At 57.1% G+C, this 16,815-nt stretch overlaps 1 protein-coding gene across 3 annotated transcripts in view; it reads left to right on the forward strand.

Annotated features, from left to right (window-relative positions):
• The window catches only part of GLIS1 (GLIS family zinc finger 1), a 229,227-nt gene that overhangs the window by 194,654 nt on the left and 17,758 nt on the right, over nt 1-16,815 (forward strand). For all 3 annotated transcript variants that reach the window (XM_047085855.1, XM_047085856.1, XM_047085858.1), the window contains one exon: nt 12,806-12,967. In XM_047085855.1, coding sequence (XP_046941811.1) covers nt 12,806-12,967 — 162 coding nt within the window. The remainder of the gene's footprint in view (nt 1-12,805; nt 12,968-16,815) is intronic.

Here is a 16,815-nt window from a genome sequence, read left to right on the forward strand (position 1 = left end):
AATGTAACGTGGACATTTTCCTTGAACTCCCTGCCCATTCTGAGCATCTACATGCTTGCATTTCAAGAACACTGCCATGTTTCCTCTTAGTTGTATCTAAGTTCTTGCGGGTGGGGGGCATACACTGAACCGAGGGGTCCTCAGGGCCTTTGTCATGCTGGCACCTGCTGAGCTGTCCAGCATCCGGCCCCATCTTTGGCCAGACTCTGCCTGTGCGCCGTCCATCTGAAAGGCTGCCTCAGGGCCAGCTCAGACTGTCTCCCCCACAGTGCAGGGTGTGGGACCTCCTGAAACATCTGGAGCCCTGCCTGTAAGGGGGCCTGGGCCCCGCCTGGGGAGAGCCCTGCTTCAGGTCACACAAGTCTAGCTGGGGGTGCTGTTGCATACCCAGGGGTTGGCCCCAGAGGCGTAAGAGCAAAGTCCAAAGCCTCTCCACTTCCAGGGACTGCAGCCGTCTACACATCTTGCTACCCCTCCTCTGTCCCTGTCGCAGCTGGAGCGCTGTCTCAGGAGCAGGGACACAGGAAGCTCTGCTCTTCTGACAAAACCTCTCCTGACCTCTACTAATTAGGGGTCTCCCTGCCCCTCACTTCCCTCGAGGCTCAGTTGTTTGTCGCTCGAGGCTCAGTTGTTTGTTGCTCGGTTCTTTCATTCATTAACAGATATTTACGAAAGCCCACTTGGTGCCAGGCGCCGTGTTGGGCACTTTTAGGTTTATGGCAGAAAAAATCGTTTGAAATATTAACTGTGCGTGACTCATCTCTGTCTCCAGAGATCTTTCCATTCGGTCCCTGGGATGGCGAAACCCAAAAGCCAGAAATTCACTCCTGTCTGCCCTGCTTTCTACTAAGTTATCTCCTCCCTGAGGCACCTGAGTAGAAGTATAATGCTATTCCACACATACCCATTCAACAGATGAGAATTGAGGCCCAGCAGGGAAAGGGACTTTCCCGGGATACCTGGCCCAGGGGGCTCCCCTGTGGCTGACCGGTTGGGTGCCTGGCTTGTAGCTGGATGTCACTGTGCACAGTGGGGCAGTTGGGGACAGGGTGGAGGGGCCCTGACAGCAGTCCCAGCTACAGAGAAACCCCACAACGCCTCTCACGGTGTCACTGTGATGCTGGTGGAGCCAACGAAAAGAAGTGTTCTGCCGACTGAGGCACTTGGCCACCAAAACGGTTTGCTGTGTCTCTTCTTGAGCTCTCATCCCCTCCATGGGTTGGGTTTCATTTGGGGTTTTTGCTTGGGTAATTTGTTCCTAATTGTAAGTGACCTTCCTTCACTAGCTCAAGTACAAGTGCAAGACTGCCACCTCTCCTTCCACCCACTGTTACTAAGAACCCATTACGAATCCATGGCAGGAGGATGTGACATGGGCCCGCTTGGCCTCATTCAGAGTGTGGCCCTACGTCACCTGCACAGGGTCAGCCCACCTTGGCACCCCTGAAATGATCAGTGATGGGTGGCTAGATGAGGGAGTGGTAGTGGTGCTGAGGCGGGTCATCCTGGCCCGTTTATACCGCTGGGCCTCGGGTAGCAGGTCCAGCCCAGTTTAGAGCCAGTAGATTTGGGAGCCATCTTGTACCATCCAAACAGCCCCAGTGAACACAAAGTTGCCTGGTTTTGTTCCTGAACATCGGGAACAGGCCACTCCCCTCCTCCCTGCTAGGGTTCCTCCTAACATTGAGCAGGGCCTCTGTGACTCCTCCACCAACCTCCGTGGCCCTTGCTGCCCCCAGAGCTGCCCATGTGGGACCTAGTCTGACCCAGCCCTGCTCCTGCCCCTCACAGGCCTGGTTCAGAACGCTGCTCCCACCTCAAGGTGGGGGCCCGGAGCCTCACAGGACATCCTCAGACGATCTAAATCCCAGGTGCACACTGGGCAGCTTGCTCCCACCCACCCACAACCTTAGATGGGAGCTTTGCATGTTGTACATTTGTAATGTTTCCCGGTGGCCTGATGTGAGGTTTTCTTTCAGGAGATGGGTGGGAAGTCTGGGGTCTCTTTCCTCCCCAAGCAGTCCTAGGACACTGGGAATTATGCTGCTGCCACCTGTATGACCCTGGTGCACATTCACGCCCACTGTCCCACCCGTCCTGGGCAGGCAGCCTTGGGGTGAGCCCAGGGAAGGCAAGTGACTGGTCTAAGGTTACATAGTTGGCCTCGGGTCTTCAAACCCTGATGTTTTTGCATCTGGACCCATCACTGCTGTTGCTGTTTGGAATTTGAGAGAGGAGCCAAAAAGGGGACTAACATTCCTGAGCACCTGTCCTGTATTCAGTACCAAGGGCATGGCATTCTGACGTCCATCACATGCATCTCAGGCCAGGAGCGTCACCCCATTTTGCAGTGGGAACACTGAGCCTCACAGGGGCCAACAGGAAGGGGAACCGGCCCTGAACCCCAGCTGTGCTGGTGGTGGGGAGATATCCTGCCCAGACCGGGGCTCGAGCTTATTTGGGGGAAGGAGGTGGGGTTTGGAGCTGATGGCTGGAAAGGATCCTTTTGTTCACCGTGGTCCCTCTCCCTCCTCCTCCCGAAGCAGCTCTTCCAGTTGGACACTGCAGCCGTCTGCAAAGGTGTCACCTCAGTAAAAGGGACCAGGCACTCCTGCTTGGTGGTTGGCCATGGAGATGGGGTCGGCTGCATGTGGCTCTCTGGCCTGTGCCTGCCTGCCTCCCCTCCTGGGGGGCGAGTTTCTAGACACCGGGCCCAGCAGCAGGCAAGGCCCCAGGGCATGTGTGTTGTCTGCACCAAGGGTGAGCAGTGAGAGGCGGGCAGTCCTGGCCTAGGCACCAGGGTGGCGGCCCGGCAGAACTCAGTCCCAGGTGCTCAGAGAAGGGCGGAAACAGGGAGGGTGAGGGAAAGACTGGGGAGAGGAGCAGGCGTGAGCCTTGAGCCAAAGCCTTAGAAGACAGGGAGGACGAGACAGGCAAGTAGATGGACCTCATGTGAAGAGGACACTGCATTGCCAAAGGCCTGGAGGCAGGAAGGTGTGGCTTGTGGCTGAGCACGGGGAGGAGGAGGGAGCATTGGGCTAGAGGTCAGCACAGCCAGAGGGCGTTCTTGGCCTTGTCTTAGGGTTCTTTAAGGTCATGTGTGCCCTCCCCAAAGCCAAGCCAGTCCATCCAGCTGCCATGGGAAAGTTGGGAGATACGGTGGGCCCCTGAGGGCTGCCGAGAGCCGTGGAGAGAGGCGTGTGGGAGTGGGAGTGTCCACAGGACTGGCTGGGTTGGGTGTTAAGATGGTATGAGGGCATGTCTTTATCTACTGACCTCTTGGAAGACTTTCTGGATGTTGTCTCTGGGTGAGTGTCTTCTCCCTGTGCGCACAAACCATCATGAGGCCGTCCTGTGCCGAGATATGGGCCAGTTCCTGCATGTGCTGTGCTGTGCGTGGGGTTGTCTGTCAGTATGTCTGGGGTCTGGGGGGGGTTGTACGTTTGAGCCTGTGGTGGGGCCTGGAGCTCGGTCCTTGGTTCACGTGTGAGCGTGTATGTGCTGGCCTCTGCGTCTCTGTGACGTGAGTCGTGTTTGTGTGGCCATGTGTTTAAATCGGTGCTGTGTGTTGGTGTCCTGGGTTCTGTGTCTTTGATGTGGAGCTTGGTTGGAAGGGGAGGTATCAGGCAGAGTGTGTGTGTGTGTGTGTGTGTGTGTGTGTGTGTGTCTCCAGGTCTGCGGCTGGGGGCTTGGTGCATGTGCATGTGTTAACCATTCGGTGCTGTCTCCTTCTGCTGGCCCCTGGCCCCTAGTAGGGCCTCTTTCCGCATCTCCAATGATGTCTGGCCTCCTCTTGACACTGGAGCTTCCCCAGATCCCACCTGTCTACGCAAGCAGACTCTGAGCCCCCTTCGCTTCTCCTATCCAGCCTGGAGGGGTGGCATAGTCCTCTTGGCCCTTGCTGCCTGGGAATAAGAACCTGCTTCTGGCCCAGAGACCTTCTACTGGAGAGTTCTCAGCCAAGAGCCTCCAGTGCAGTCCTGGTGAGGAAAGACAAGGGGTCTGCAGCCCTCATCCCGACCCTTGGAAACCTGGAGAGCCGTGGTGCCTCTGGCCCAGTCTCCCTTTGCCTTTTGTGTGCCACGCCCCCCACCCCCACCCGCCCTGCCGCCTCTCTGGATGATTACCAAGACGCAGAGAGCTGAGCAGTTGTGAAGAGACCCCCACCCCGGCCTCGGATCTCAGTCCTGGCTGGCCCAGGGCACAGAGCTCAGGCGCTGGAGGCAAACCCAGGCTCCCTCCCTCATGAGCTCTGGGAATCTGACCCCTAAACTCTCTGGGCCTTTGTTTCTGCCTGTATAATGAGGTGGGGGGGGGGGGTGGTACACTGTCCTAATGGGACAAAGGAGATCGTATTTAGGAAGAGTTTGGCCCAGTCCCAGGTACAGAGTAAATGTGATAGCTGCTGTTAGGGTCATAGTCTCCCTCGTACACACATCTGCCCACTCCTTCATTTATTCAGACGGCACTGCGTGCCCAAAGCTAGACCAGACCCTTGTGGGCTCACAGTGCACAGAGTCCAGGCTGGCCCTCCAGCCTCACCTCCCAGAGATCCTTCCATATCTGTTCCTCCCCTTCTTGCCCAGACCCCCTGAGGACTGGCGAAGCACAGGCTCTGAAGAGACTTCCATGGAAACCCCAGAGGGCCTCATAGGACAGTAACCTCGGGGCCAGAGTCCCCTGCAGGGGTGCGGGAGTGAAGAGTAGACCTCAGCTCCCGGCTGGCTGGCCTTTCAAGCTGGCCAAACACAGAATTATTTGACATCTTGGAGAAGAATCTGGCACTGCACATCCAAATCATTGTTATAAAGTAAGTTAAAAGTTTGCACAAAAATGAGAAGTTGATCCCCGAATGGCCTGCCAGACTGTTGTAACCCAATATATTTTACCCTTAAACCAGAAATGTGTTTGTTTAGAAGCAAGTCACTGGCAAATGCCAAAAGTGGAGGCATTTCCTCCCCTGCCCCCACCCATGCCCTGTTCCCCCAAAACTCCCTCCTTGCCCTTTGCGTCCAGATTCTTAGCCAGAGCATGAGAAACCAGGCCCTCGCTCCTCTTCAGGCCACAACAGCGACAGGGAGGAAACTTGACGTTCGCTAGACGCCTACCGTGTGCCACTTGCAACAGTAGTTAGTGGCAGCCCCGTTTTAGAGAGGAGAGAAATGGGGGCAGGGATGGGACACGATTTGCCCAAGTTGGTGACTCTCGGTGGTGGAGCCCCCGGGAACAAGCCTCTGTCTGAACGACCTTGGGGTCTGTGGCATGAGGCGCGTTGCCCTACATGTGGAACGGCACTCTTCCTCCTTCCCCAGGGGCCAGAGGGAGAGAACTGTCGTGCTCAGCACCAGAGGTGTGTCTGGCACCGTGCTGGGGCTTCCCCGAGTGATCTTGCTTAGCCATTCGACAGATGAGGGCGAGGCTCAGAGAGGGCAGATTGCTGCGTGAGGTGAGCCCAGGCCTGCAGATTCTGACAACTGACCCAGTGCCCTCCCCCCACCCCCAGCCAGAACTTAAAGGGCCCTTTGGCTCGGCCTCCCGGGCTCCTGGGATGGCTCCCCCGTCTTTCATCTCCTGCCCTTGGTTCTGTGAGCTGCACGCAGCGGTAATGGATTGCAGTGGACTTTTTTCAATTAGGTTCTGATTCTCCCCTGCCTGTTACTATAAAACTCCAGATGGTCTAGGGCTTCACGGTTCCCGGGGTATTTTCCCCCGTTATTTTAATCTTCTCTTGTAACACGCCCCACATGTGGAAACTGGGCCTTTCAAGACTCTGTGCTCTGTGCTCTTTCTTCTCTGCTCTGCCGCCTTGTTTTTCCTTTTTGTGCGGTGGTATCTCCTCTCTTGGAGGGCGTCCTCCTCTCCCAGCGTCGGCTCTACATCCTGGGCCGGGCCTGGCCTTTGCCTGGGACTGGAACCCAGGATGTGGGCCCAGCTGGAAATCCTAGTAATAGCTGCTGAGTGCAACCCCGTGGTTGGTGCTTTACTCCTGAGGCAATGGCCAGAGTGTTTAGGGACACATAGGGACAGACTGGCACATCAGCCATCGAGATCAGACCCCAGCTCCGCCGGTTACCAGCTGTGAGTTGAGCCAGTGGTGTCATCATTCCGAGCCTCAGTTTCCTCATCTGCACAGGGGGGCTAAGAAGGAGGCTTATCAGCAGAGCATGTTGTCATGATTAAATGACACAGCCCGTGAGACCTACACAGCAGCCGGCCCTTGGTAGGTGTCCGAGAGGGTGTCTCCCAGTCACTTACATCATTCTGAATTCACCTGTTTTGTCTTACGATATAGTTTACGTTTATGCATCATAAAGTAAAGAAGAAATCCCTAACACCCATTTCTTTGCATTTTTTAGACAAAAGTCCTTTCTGTTTCTTCTCCCCTCTCTTTGTACCTCCTGTCCACAGCAGCTACCCTCTCTGCTGCCCATGGCGTGTGAGCCTTTGTTTCTGGCTAGATAAATGTGTTGTGTGTTTGGTTATTTGAGCTGGTATGTTTCACATTCACCCCAAATAAGACGGAATGCTGCATGCACCCTGTGGTTCACGGAGACCACCCACCTACTGTGTGCCCAGGTGTGCCCAAGTGATGCCCCCACTTATGGATGAAAAATCTGGGCTCCGGCAGAATGAAGTGAACTTGCCCAAGGCCATCCAGCTGGGAAGTGTGGATTTGCATCCAGGCCGCTCTGATACTGAAACACGCCGGTTTGGAGGTGGGAGTTGGAGGGGGTGGGCCCCACCAAACTGTCACCGGGGACCAGATCACACCAGCTGGGATGCCGTGGTGAGGATTTGTACTCCCCAGGCACTAGGGAACCGTGCAGGGTTTGAGCAGGGAGGGACTGGGACAGACCTGTGGGCTTCAGTTTTCGTTCTAGATCCCAGATATCCTGTGGGAATGAGTTGAGAGAGGAGGGGCAGGAGGCAAGATGGTGGCTAGTTCAGTCACCTGGGTGAGAAATGCTGGGGGTGTGGACCGGGGCAGCGGGGCAGCGAAGAAGAGAAGAGGGTGCACGTGAAAGATGGTTTAAGAGGTGGCATTTCCCTGACCTGGTGGCCGATCAGATACAGCGACCAGGGAGGAGGGAACAGGTTCCTGGCTCAGGCATCTAGGTGGAAGGTGGGAGGTCCAGGTAGTGGGGAGTCTAGCCAGCGGCAGTGGCACCGGAGTCCCCCCAGTGAATAGCCTCGGGCCACCCCATTTGCTGGGCCACATCAGTGAGTGCACAGGGCAGTTTCTGTGGTGTCTTAATGGGATCGAAAACTCCCTAAACTTACCTGCTCTAGAATGGATCACCACTGCATGGGTGGGAATGAAGGGAGCCCCCGAATTCCCATTTCTACTTCCACCTCTCCTTCCCTGCTCCCCTTAATCTCCAGAATATTCAGCACCCCTCCCAGTCTCCCTGTGCTTCCCACCCTGTTTGTCCAAACCCTGCCTGGGCGTCAAGTCCCGGCTCCTCCAAGAAGGCTTTAGTGACCCCCGACCTCCCCAGCTAGAAGCCCCCTGAGATTAGCCCCTCCTTGGGGCTGAATACATGTCTTTCATTTGGACTTACGGGTCTTTTGTGGTCTTCTTTGCCCTGAAGTCTCAGCTCCCAGCGTGCCGCCAGGCACACAGGGGCAGCTGAATGAGGCAGAGGATATGAATCAATGTGCAAAAAGATGAGAGGATGAGAGTGAATTCCAGAAGTGAATAGGTGGAAGCCTGGGCAGGTGCAGATGGGATACCAGCAGTGAGGTCGGGGGCAGGTGGATAGGGTGCATGAACAACTTTCAGAGTCAGGGGGTCTGTCCGACCTGCTAACCTCGGGTTGAAGATTGAGGAGTCCCTTCTTTCTGCGAGAGAGGGCAGTTCTGACTGTGGCTTGGCCTTTCTGGTACGGTAGGGACAGTTCTCCCTGTGCCCCCCTTGCAACAGGGTGAGGGATGCCCCAGGAGGTCTGCTCTGCAGGGTTATATACCTCAACATTGACAGCCGGGAGGAAGGGGTCTGTCTGTCCAGGGCAAAGTCTGCCTTCGAACCCCAGGGGACCGGAGTGTTATGGGAGGAATGTCAGGAAGGCCCTTGTGTGTACCCCCTGGGGGACAGACCCCATGGAAGCATCCTTATGTCCTTGGGTCACAGTGGCATTGCCTTAGGACCCATCTTCCACCCCACTCAGGGAAACCAAAGCTCAAAGCCAGAAACAAAGCCAAGACCCATGCTATAAGACCCTTCTGCTACAAGACGCGTGTGTCTATTCCAGCAGCATCTGCACCCCCACAACACAACAGTGGTGGGGCACCTCTCCATGCTGACCTCCCAGCCCCCACACGGCCAGTAGGTGGGGCCCCATCGGGCCATTCCCACCCCCAAAAGGCTGCCTTGCTCTCATTAGAGGCTGTTGCTGGCACCCAAAGGACACCACATGGGGTTGCCATGGTAAAACCTGGCCTAGGCTGGTGTTTTTTTCTGAGGGCAAGATAGAAAGAATCACCACCACAATAACAGTGATGACATTTACAGAGTATGTCCTGTGTGTCATGCACACATGCACATCGTCTCACCCCACAACCAACTCCGTGAGCTGGTTTCTGTCTTCGTTTTACCGAGAAAGACACTGAGGCACAGAGGGGGCGCTGACTTGCTGGACTTTGTGCTTTCCAAGTCTGGACCCTTCACCCCAGGCTGTGTGGCATCAGACCCTAGAAGGCCTCCAATGCTAAGGGGATTGACTGGCTGTGAGAAGGCATGATGAGCCCTAGAGAGTCTTGAGTGGAGGTGACCCACCTAAATGTGCAGCGTAGAAATAGACTCACAGAGCGGGAAGGGCCATAGGGGTGTCTGGTGAGGCCGCTGGCTGTAAGGCAGCAGGGAGGGGCTCATAGGAAACTCAGATGGGTAGGCTTCAGCTTTAGGCTTCCAGATCCTGGATCCCCAGGGTAGAGAGACAAGGGGAGACAGACCTGTCCAAGATGCATATGCTCCTGTAGAAGTGGAACCAGGACAGCCCTGGACACCTGCCCCTCAAGCCCCCATCCTGTTCCCCAGTCCCCATGCTGCTCCAGACCCCAAGCCCAGGCTAACCGCCCCCTACACCTGAGCCAAGGGGTTTGAAAGCACAGGGTGTGATGGGATGGTTAGTCCAAGCTACCAGGCCGAAGGAGGAGGATGGGGAGCAAGGTAAGGGGTGAAGGAGTGAGAAGTGGAAGCGGGACATGGGGAGATGTGGGAGCCCACCATGCCACACACACACACACACCCTTCCACTCTACAGAGGGGCAGGCCCGGAGACGCCACCCCAGCAGAATGCCACCTGCTGCTTACCTGCTTGGTGACCTTGAATGGGAGCAGCAGTGACAACACTAGGTGGGGACTTGGTGCTGAGCTAAACACTTAACCTGGCACTCTTTCATTTCACCCTCACAGCCACCTTCCACAGTTGGAAGGACTCACCTAGTTTTACAGATGAGGAAACTGAGGCTCGAAGGCTTGGAGGGACTCCTCCCGGAGCACTCAGGGAGTTGCGCAGCCAGGACACAAGCCCAGGTTGTCCCACGGCAGAGCGGTGTCTATGCCTGCTGTGCTGGTCCCCTGAGCCCCAGCTCCTGGCAGGAGGAGAGGAATATTTGCCCCTAGGGCTGTGGAGGGATACGAGGGCACCCTGGTGACAATCCTGGGCCCAACAGAGAGGGTGCACATCCTCCTCTCTCTGCCTCTGTGGGCCATCTGTGCGGTGCTTGAATGGGGAGGACCGAGTGGACCTACGCAGCTGCAGACAGAGCCCCCATGGCCTCAAGGTCCCTGGCATGTCTGGGTGCTGGCCTCATGGGGGTGTTATTCTGCCATGGTACTTGCAGCATCCTCACCCTGGAACAGTCTTGATGGGGCAGCCACCTCTCCCCACCTACTGCTACTACCTCTGGTCCTACCTCGGGGGTTCTACCCCGATAGCTGCTTGCCGCACCCCAGCCTGGGACTCAGCTCTGGGAGGTTCCGCGGGTGTGGGGTTAGGACAGGGCTGGGCCAGTGTACGTGGGCGTGACACAGACATAGGGCACAGGTATCAGGGTACTTCGATGGACACTGGAGGGAAGGGGGTGCACTCACAAGGGCACGTACGTCCCCAGGCCTGGGAATTTCTGTTCGTGCTCCCATTGGCTCAAGTTTCTAACCCACCCTTTGTCCCGTGAATGAGATGCCAGCCCTGCCGTCAAAGGAACTCCCAAACCCTCAGCCTAGAGGCATGGTGAGAAGTGAGTGTGCAGCAAAAATCTTCTAACCCCTAAGCTCAGGGTGTGACCAAGGAGGGGCCACGGAGGTTGGGGAAGTTTCTCAGAGGAGGTAGTGCTTAGCACCTCTAGTAGACGTCTGCAAGATGAGTGAGGGAGGGAAAGGCATTCCAGGCCCAGGGAAGAGCTCAAGCAAAGGCCCAGGGGCATGAAAGTTCCTGACACATTGAGAATCACACTCCCATGCAGCTATAGCAGGACACACGGTGGGTGTGCATCCAGGAGAGGCGTCGGGGCTGTGGTGGAAGGCCATGAACACCAAGCTTGCAGATCCTGGGCTTTTGAAAAATGTATGAATTAGAATATCAACGAATTGGAAGGGAAGGTGGGGTACCCAGGAGGGGTACAGCTTGAACGAAGCAACGTTGCCGAGACGGAGGCTGGCCAGCGGGGAGAAGATGAAACACCGGTCTCCAGGGTCTGGTGAACGCCCCCAGAGTCAGGAAAAGCACACAGCACATTAGGAGTCACTGCCCCTCGGCCTTAGATGTCCACCCTTCTGGCATGGGCCAGAGGAGGAACAGAGGGACCGGCTGAGTGCCAAGAGGCAGCCCGCTTTCCAGCCGTGGCTCCTCCACCTCATTTCGGGGTGAACTTGGCACAGGGCCATTGCAGGAGAGCAAGGGAGTAGTTGTGGCCTATTTATTCCCCAAACAGGATTTCCTCCTGGTTTTGATGCATGGAAAAGGCGCACCATCTGGGCGAAGGGGGCGGGGCAGGCTCTGAAACCTGGCTGCAGGCGGCCTGCCCCGGATGAGCCCCAGTAGAGCATGGCCTGCCGTTGCGGCCAGGCCTTCAAGGGAGAGACAGACGTGAAGGGAGCTCACCCGAGAGAGAGTCATGGTCTCTCGAGTCTCTGTCCTCGCGTCTGTCCTGAGCTGGGGGATGAAACTAATGATTTGGGCAAAGGAGCTGGTTCCTCTGGCCTCTTCCTCCTCAAGGGTCACCTCCCCCTGCCCACCTGCAGGGAGTGGGCGTAGCAGAGCCACCTGGGCTTTGGCGTCAGTCGTGGCCTGCACCCTGTCGTTGCCAAGTCACAGCCCTGTGATCACCACACGAAGTGTCTGTCCCTGAGGTGTTGAGGCCTCACACTTCAGAGTGATGGTGTGGTTCAACATCTCACATCACGCCTGGGTGGACAGAGCAGGTTCGGGTGCGTGTCGGTTCCTCTTCCCACCCCGTGGTGCCCACCACAGGAACACCGGCCTGGCTGGGCCCCCCAGACACTGAGGAGAAGCAGGAAGGAGCGGCCGATCACACGAGGGGACCAGGGAATGTGCCATGGGGCAGCATTCAAGCTGGACTCTGAAGGCTGAGGGGAGATTGGATGGATGGTTATGAGAAAGAGGACGTACCTTGCTGAGCAACTTGTGTGAACTCAGGCTTGAGATTGCCCGGTGGGCTCCTGCCGTGTTGAGGGTGTGGGTGGGAGTCGGGAGGGGCAGGAAGGTGTGGAGGGTGCAGGGCTTAACATTTTTTTTTTAACGTTTATTTATTTTTGAGAGAGAGAGAGAGACAGAATCAGAAACAGGCTCCAGGCTCTGAGCTGTCAGTGCAGAGCCCGACTCAGGGCTCAAACCCACCAACTGTGAGATCATGACCTGAGCCGAAGTCGGACACTTCACTGAGCCACTCAGGCATCCCAGGGCCTCAGGCGGAGCAGCGGGGTCCTGTTGTTACCTCAGAGACCTCGGGTGGTCACGTGGGGAGGAGTGAGCAGTTAGAGGATTCTGGGGTGGCAGGCGGGAGGTGGACAGAGGCTGTGGGATGGAGATGGGGCGGCCTGAGCCATGGGAGGAGGCAGTGCATTTGTTGCTGTCCACCCCCACTCCGGCCAAGGGCATCGCTAGGTCTGTGCTGTATCCGCTGCATGCCCACCGCCCAGCATGGGGCCTGGTACATGGTGGGCACTGGACAAATAGCCAAATGATAAATCAAAGACCCTGAGTTTACACATACGGTTGTTACTCTGACAGCAATCAGCACCGATGCCACACTCCAGGTGGACAAAGCCCTTTGACAGTCATCTTCCCCCCACCCTGAGGCCCTCATATCAGCCCTGGGTGGTGGCCACAGGGTCTCGAGTTTGTAGGCAAAGAAATAAGGGACAGGGTGGGTCAAGGGACAGGCACTGCCCAAAGCCTCACTGGGACAGAGCCCCACTCAAATCCAGGCCTTAGGTTCCGAATGCGGGTTGTCTGCACCTGCTGTCCTGTCTGTCCGTTCAGGGTTGCCAACAGCCGTGTGTCCTTTCCACATGCCACTGGGATCCTTCCAGATCCAGAGTTGGAAAGACCGCTTTCTTTTCTAGCACCGGGAGCCATCTCTAAGTCAGGGGAGTACTTTTTCTGGACCCACCAGGGCTTCCCAGATATAGTCTGGGTCCTGATCACTTCACGGGGAGCTGAAACAGGGCACCTGGAGGCCTTGGGCAGGACTGGGGGCAGAGGAGACGGGGGGCCATTTCCAGGCTGAGTAGTGGGCCCTCCGGGGGCTGCGGAACGCCCCTCACCAGCCTCTCCTGCAGTTCGAAGGCTGCAGCAAGGCCTTCTCACGGCTGGAGAACCTCAAGATTCACCTGCGGAGCCACACGGGCGAGAAGCCATACCTGTGCCAGCACCCAGGCTGCCAGAAGGCCTTCAGCAACTCCAGCGACCGTGCCAAGCACCAGCGCACCCACCTTGACACGGTAGGCCCGAGGGCAGAGGCCGAGGGGGAAGGGGTGTGGGAGGCGTGCACAGTCCCTCACTCGTCTGATGCAGGGTAGCACCCAGGGTCCTCGCAGAAACCCTGCCTTCGTCCCGAGCGCTGGGCGTTCTGGGCGGGATGACGGCATGCAGGGAGAGGGAAGTCTCATCCTTGTAGGACAGTTAGCAGTATCCCTGGCGTCCAGCCACTAGACAGGCAGGAGCAATTTTCCCTCTCCCAGTTGTGGCAGATGTTTCTAACATTGCCAGATATCCTGGGGAGGAGGAAGCAAACTCTCCCCGAGTTGAGAACCACTGCTTTAGTCTGTGGATACTGGCCCAGGCACCAATGGCCAGGCATGTCCCCACGGAGAGAGTGGGCTCACCACCCTCTTCCTCTCCCCGGGCCTGTCAGCCAGCCCCAGAGCAGGCCTTCCCCGCTCCGCCCACCCCACGCCCTCCGTGCAGACAGTCCAGAGCCTCTCCAGAGCTGTTCTTTACCCCCTGAGCGTGGTGGGTGAGGGGTTGAAGTGAGCAGGGCCTGAGACTCTAATTCTGGTCCCCAGATACCTATATGTCCACCCCCTTTCCCTTGTTTGGGCCAAACTGTGACAACCTGCAGCTCTATCAGTGTCAGTCTCCCCGTTTTCTCCCAAGCCTACAGACCTCAGAGGTTAACAGAGCACTTTCTAGAACATCGTGTCCACCATCTCATACTGACCAGGCCAGTCAGTCACTATGCCATTTGACAGATGGAGGAAGCAGGGCTCCAGGAGGTTCAGTGCCCTGAGCTGGGCCTCACACCCCTCTTACAGGGCCTGTGTGAGGGTGTGTGTGCAGCCTGGTAGGAGCCCAGCCCCCATGTACAGCAGGAGATAGTTCCACAGCCGGAGTCCATGTACCTGTGCTCTTTGGGCAGATGTTTGGGGAGCTCTACTGGTCGGGGGCTGGGAGACCCGAGTGGCCATCCGGCCCAGCCTGTCTAGTACCAGATACACAGATGAGGAAACAGAGGCCCACAAGGCCGACTAACCCCTCCAGGGTAAGTTGGAGGCCACAAGACAACAGCGGTCAGAGCTGGAGGCCCTCTGATCCAAACCCTTTATTTGGTTGTGAATAAGCTGGGAAAGCCAAGACCCAAAGAAGATGGTGGGGAAGGGGGTGGCAGAAAACATAGGGAGCTCAGTGTTTTGGGTCCCAGCCAGGCCCTGGGTAGAATGTTCTATACATTTTCTTCACAATCAGTATCACGTACGCTCTCCTCGAGTTTAATGTTGGCAACAACCCACAAGGTAAGGGCCATTATCCTCATTTTGCAAGGAAACTGAGACTCACGTGAAGTCACAGACTGTCACGCAGCTCCTAAATGGCAGAGTCCAGTGGCCCTTGCTGGAAAAGCCAGTGTATCAGCCACCCTGGAGAGGTGGAATGGAGTACAAGGGACAGGGTAGGAAGGAGGAGCCCTGTCCCCGGCTGAACCCGACCCTTCTCTCCACCCCTCCCCTCTCAGGCTGCATTATCACAGGCTTTGTTGGAGACACAAGTGAGGAGGCATTCTAACAAACCCCTGCCTTCATTACCATCTCACAAGCCCAGCCCCTGGGGCCCATGGCCCCCACCCAGGTCCTGAGGGGCACAGTTTGTGCCCGAGCCTCCTGGTTACATGTCCCAGAGACCACAAGGCAGCACCCACAACACCAGGCCTCTCTGCATGCCCCACCCCCAGCCTGAGCAATGTCCCTCCAGGCCTCTCAGGGTCACCTACTCTGACTTACTCCCTTCCTCCCTCCCTCCTTGCTGCATTTCCTGGACCCAGCCCCAAAGCAACAGGCCTCTGGCCCCCACTTGGTGTGTGAAAAGAGCTCTGAGGACTAGGTCAGGTCAGGCCCAGAATGAGCCCACGGGGTTATCTCAGGCCTTCATCTCCCCAAAGGTCCTGGTGAAGCCTGTAGGTACAGCCGCCAAGCCCTGCACCCACAGCCCAGAGGCCAGTGGGTCAGGCCCATGCAGGCTGGGCCTTGTTTTCCAGAAGGGACCCCGTCATGTTCCCAGCTCCCCTCTGGCGCCAGAGATCGGAGGATTCTCCCCACGGGCAGGAAAGTGGAAGAACAGACTAGAGAGAGCCAGCCAGGTTTTAACTCTGGCCCTCCACCTGGGCTCAGAGCTCGAAGAAATGCCCCTAGCCTCTCTAGGCCTCCATTTCCTCAAACACCTACATCATAGGGGAATCAACTGAAATGATGCAAAGACAGGCTTGACACACGGTCTGCACAGCAAATGTGAGTCCCTCCTTTCCCTCCTCTGACTCGCTGACTGAATGCTGAGCAAACCCTGCCGCATCCCCAGGCACTCAGTGTGGGCTTTCAGTCCTGACTGCCACGGCCCCAGGGGGCGATGGTCTCTCCTTTGCCCAGATGAGAAGAGGCCTCCTAACAGAGTGTCACTGGCGCACTCATACTGCGAGATCTTGGACAAAGCTTCAGCCTCTGTTTCCTCATCTGTGCTTCGGCCGTGGCACTGTGTCCTTACTACACCATCACGAGTGTCCTTGTTACTAACAAGGCTTCGGAGCTGGGGCAGTGACTCCAGGCCTGGGGCTTGGCTGCTGCTTGGGACAGCCACAGGGTTTCCTGAGGGCTCACGGAGGAGCGGGGCTGGAGGAATGTTCTGCACACGTCAGGCCCTGGAAAAACAAACACAGAGATGGGCCTCGCGCCCTTTCCAGGCAAGCGCGCCTGCACACACGGAGCTCTGTTTGTTTGCTTTTTGGCAAAAACGTGTGGATTTGTATCAGCATCCCCCGGGGACGGGGCCTGGGGCAGGACAGGGCAGGGCCCACGAGAGAGAATGTCTCTGTGTATGTATGTGCATGTGTTGGGGTGGGAGCAGGCCCATAGCGTTGTGTGCATGTGTGTGTGCGTGTGTGTGTGCATGCATGTGTGTGTGTGCAAGCATGTCTGTCTCACGCGGCTGGGGAGGGCACGTCTGAGTGTGCCCTCCACCCTCCTGCCCCACACCTTCCTTTCAGCGCGGCAAGCCTCTCACTTCACTGTCTCTTTCTTTTTGCTCTCCTCCGTTTCTTTAACCTGGCAACTGTCCGTGGCAGCACCAAGGTATGGTCATCTCTTTCTGCTTGCCCCTCCCCATGAGGTCCCTGGGTCTGCAGTTGGACTGGCCTGTCCTCAGGCCAGCAGGGACAGAGTTGCCTGAGGTCTGGGGTGGGAGAGGGGGGCAGTTCCACATGGGCATGTCTGACAGGGACATAGTGGTCCCCGGTACTTAATGTGAAAGGCACCACATCCTGCAGACACCCTCCCTGCTAGTTGCTAGAGGCCGGAGGGCCCTGAGCAATCAGGACCACTAGGTATAGTCAAAAAGGGAGGCCTTAGGGATGGACTGTTTCAAGCCTCAGCAGGAGCCCCTAAGGGAGAGCTCAGAATTCAGTTGGAGCAACTTCCTGGGTCAGTCCCTGGGACCTGAGATGAATCCGAAGGGATCATCCCCCGAGGAAATGCACCACCTGGTAGAGAAGGACACTGAACAAACCCAGAATTGCTGGGTGCACAGTGGTGCCCTTGGGAAGATCAGGAGGTAGAGACAGAAAGAAGATTCCAGGAGGGCTGGGTGGGTGGGCACACAAGGACAGGGGCAGGAGGAGAGGTGAGAATTTCAGTAGGCCCAAGTCACAGCGCGCCCTCAGTACCGGGAGATGGGCTGTGTCCGAGGGCACGAGGGAGCCATGGAAGGATTTTTCAAAGGTGAGAGCATGGCCAGGTCTGTGAGAAAGGCTCTCTGGCTGTGGTGGGAGGGGAGATTGGAGGCAGGGAGAGCAGCATGAGGCCCAGGCAGG

This window comes from Lynx rufus, unplaced genomic scaffold (genome assembly GCF_022079265.1).
Source record: "Lynx rufus isolate CCGP_SWC_20201006 ecotype Redwood Valley unplaced genomic scaffold, mLynRuf1.p SCAF_2, whole genome shotgun sequence".
NCBI lineage: Eukaryota > Metazoa > Chordata > Mammalia > Carnivora > Felidae > Lynx > Lynx rufus.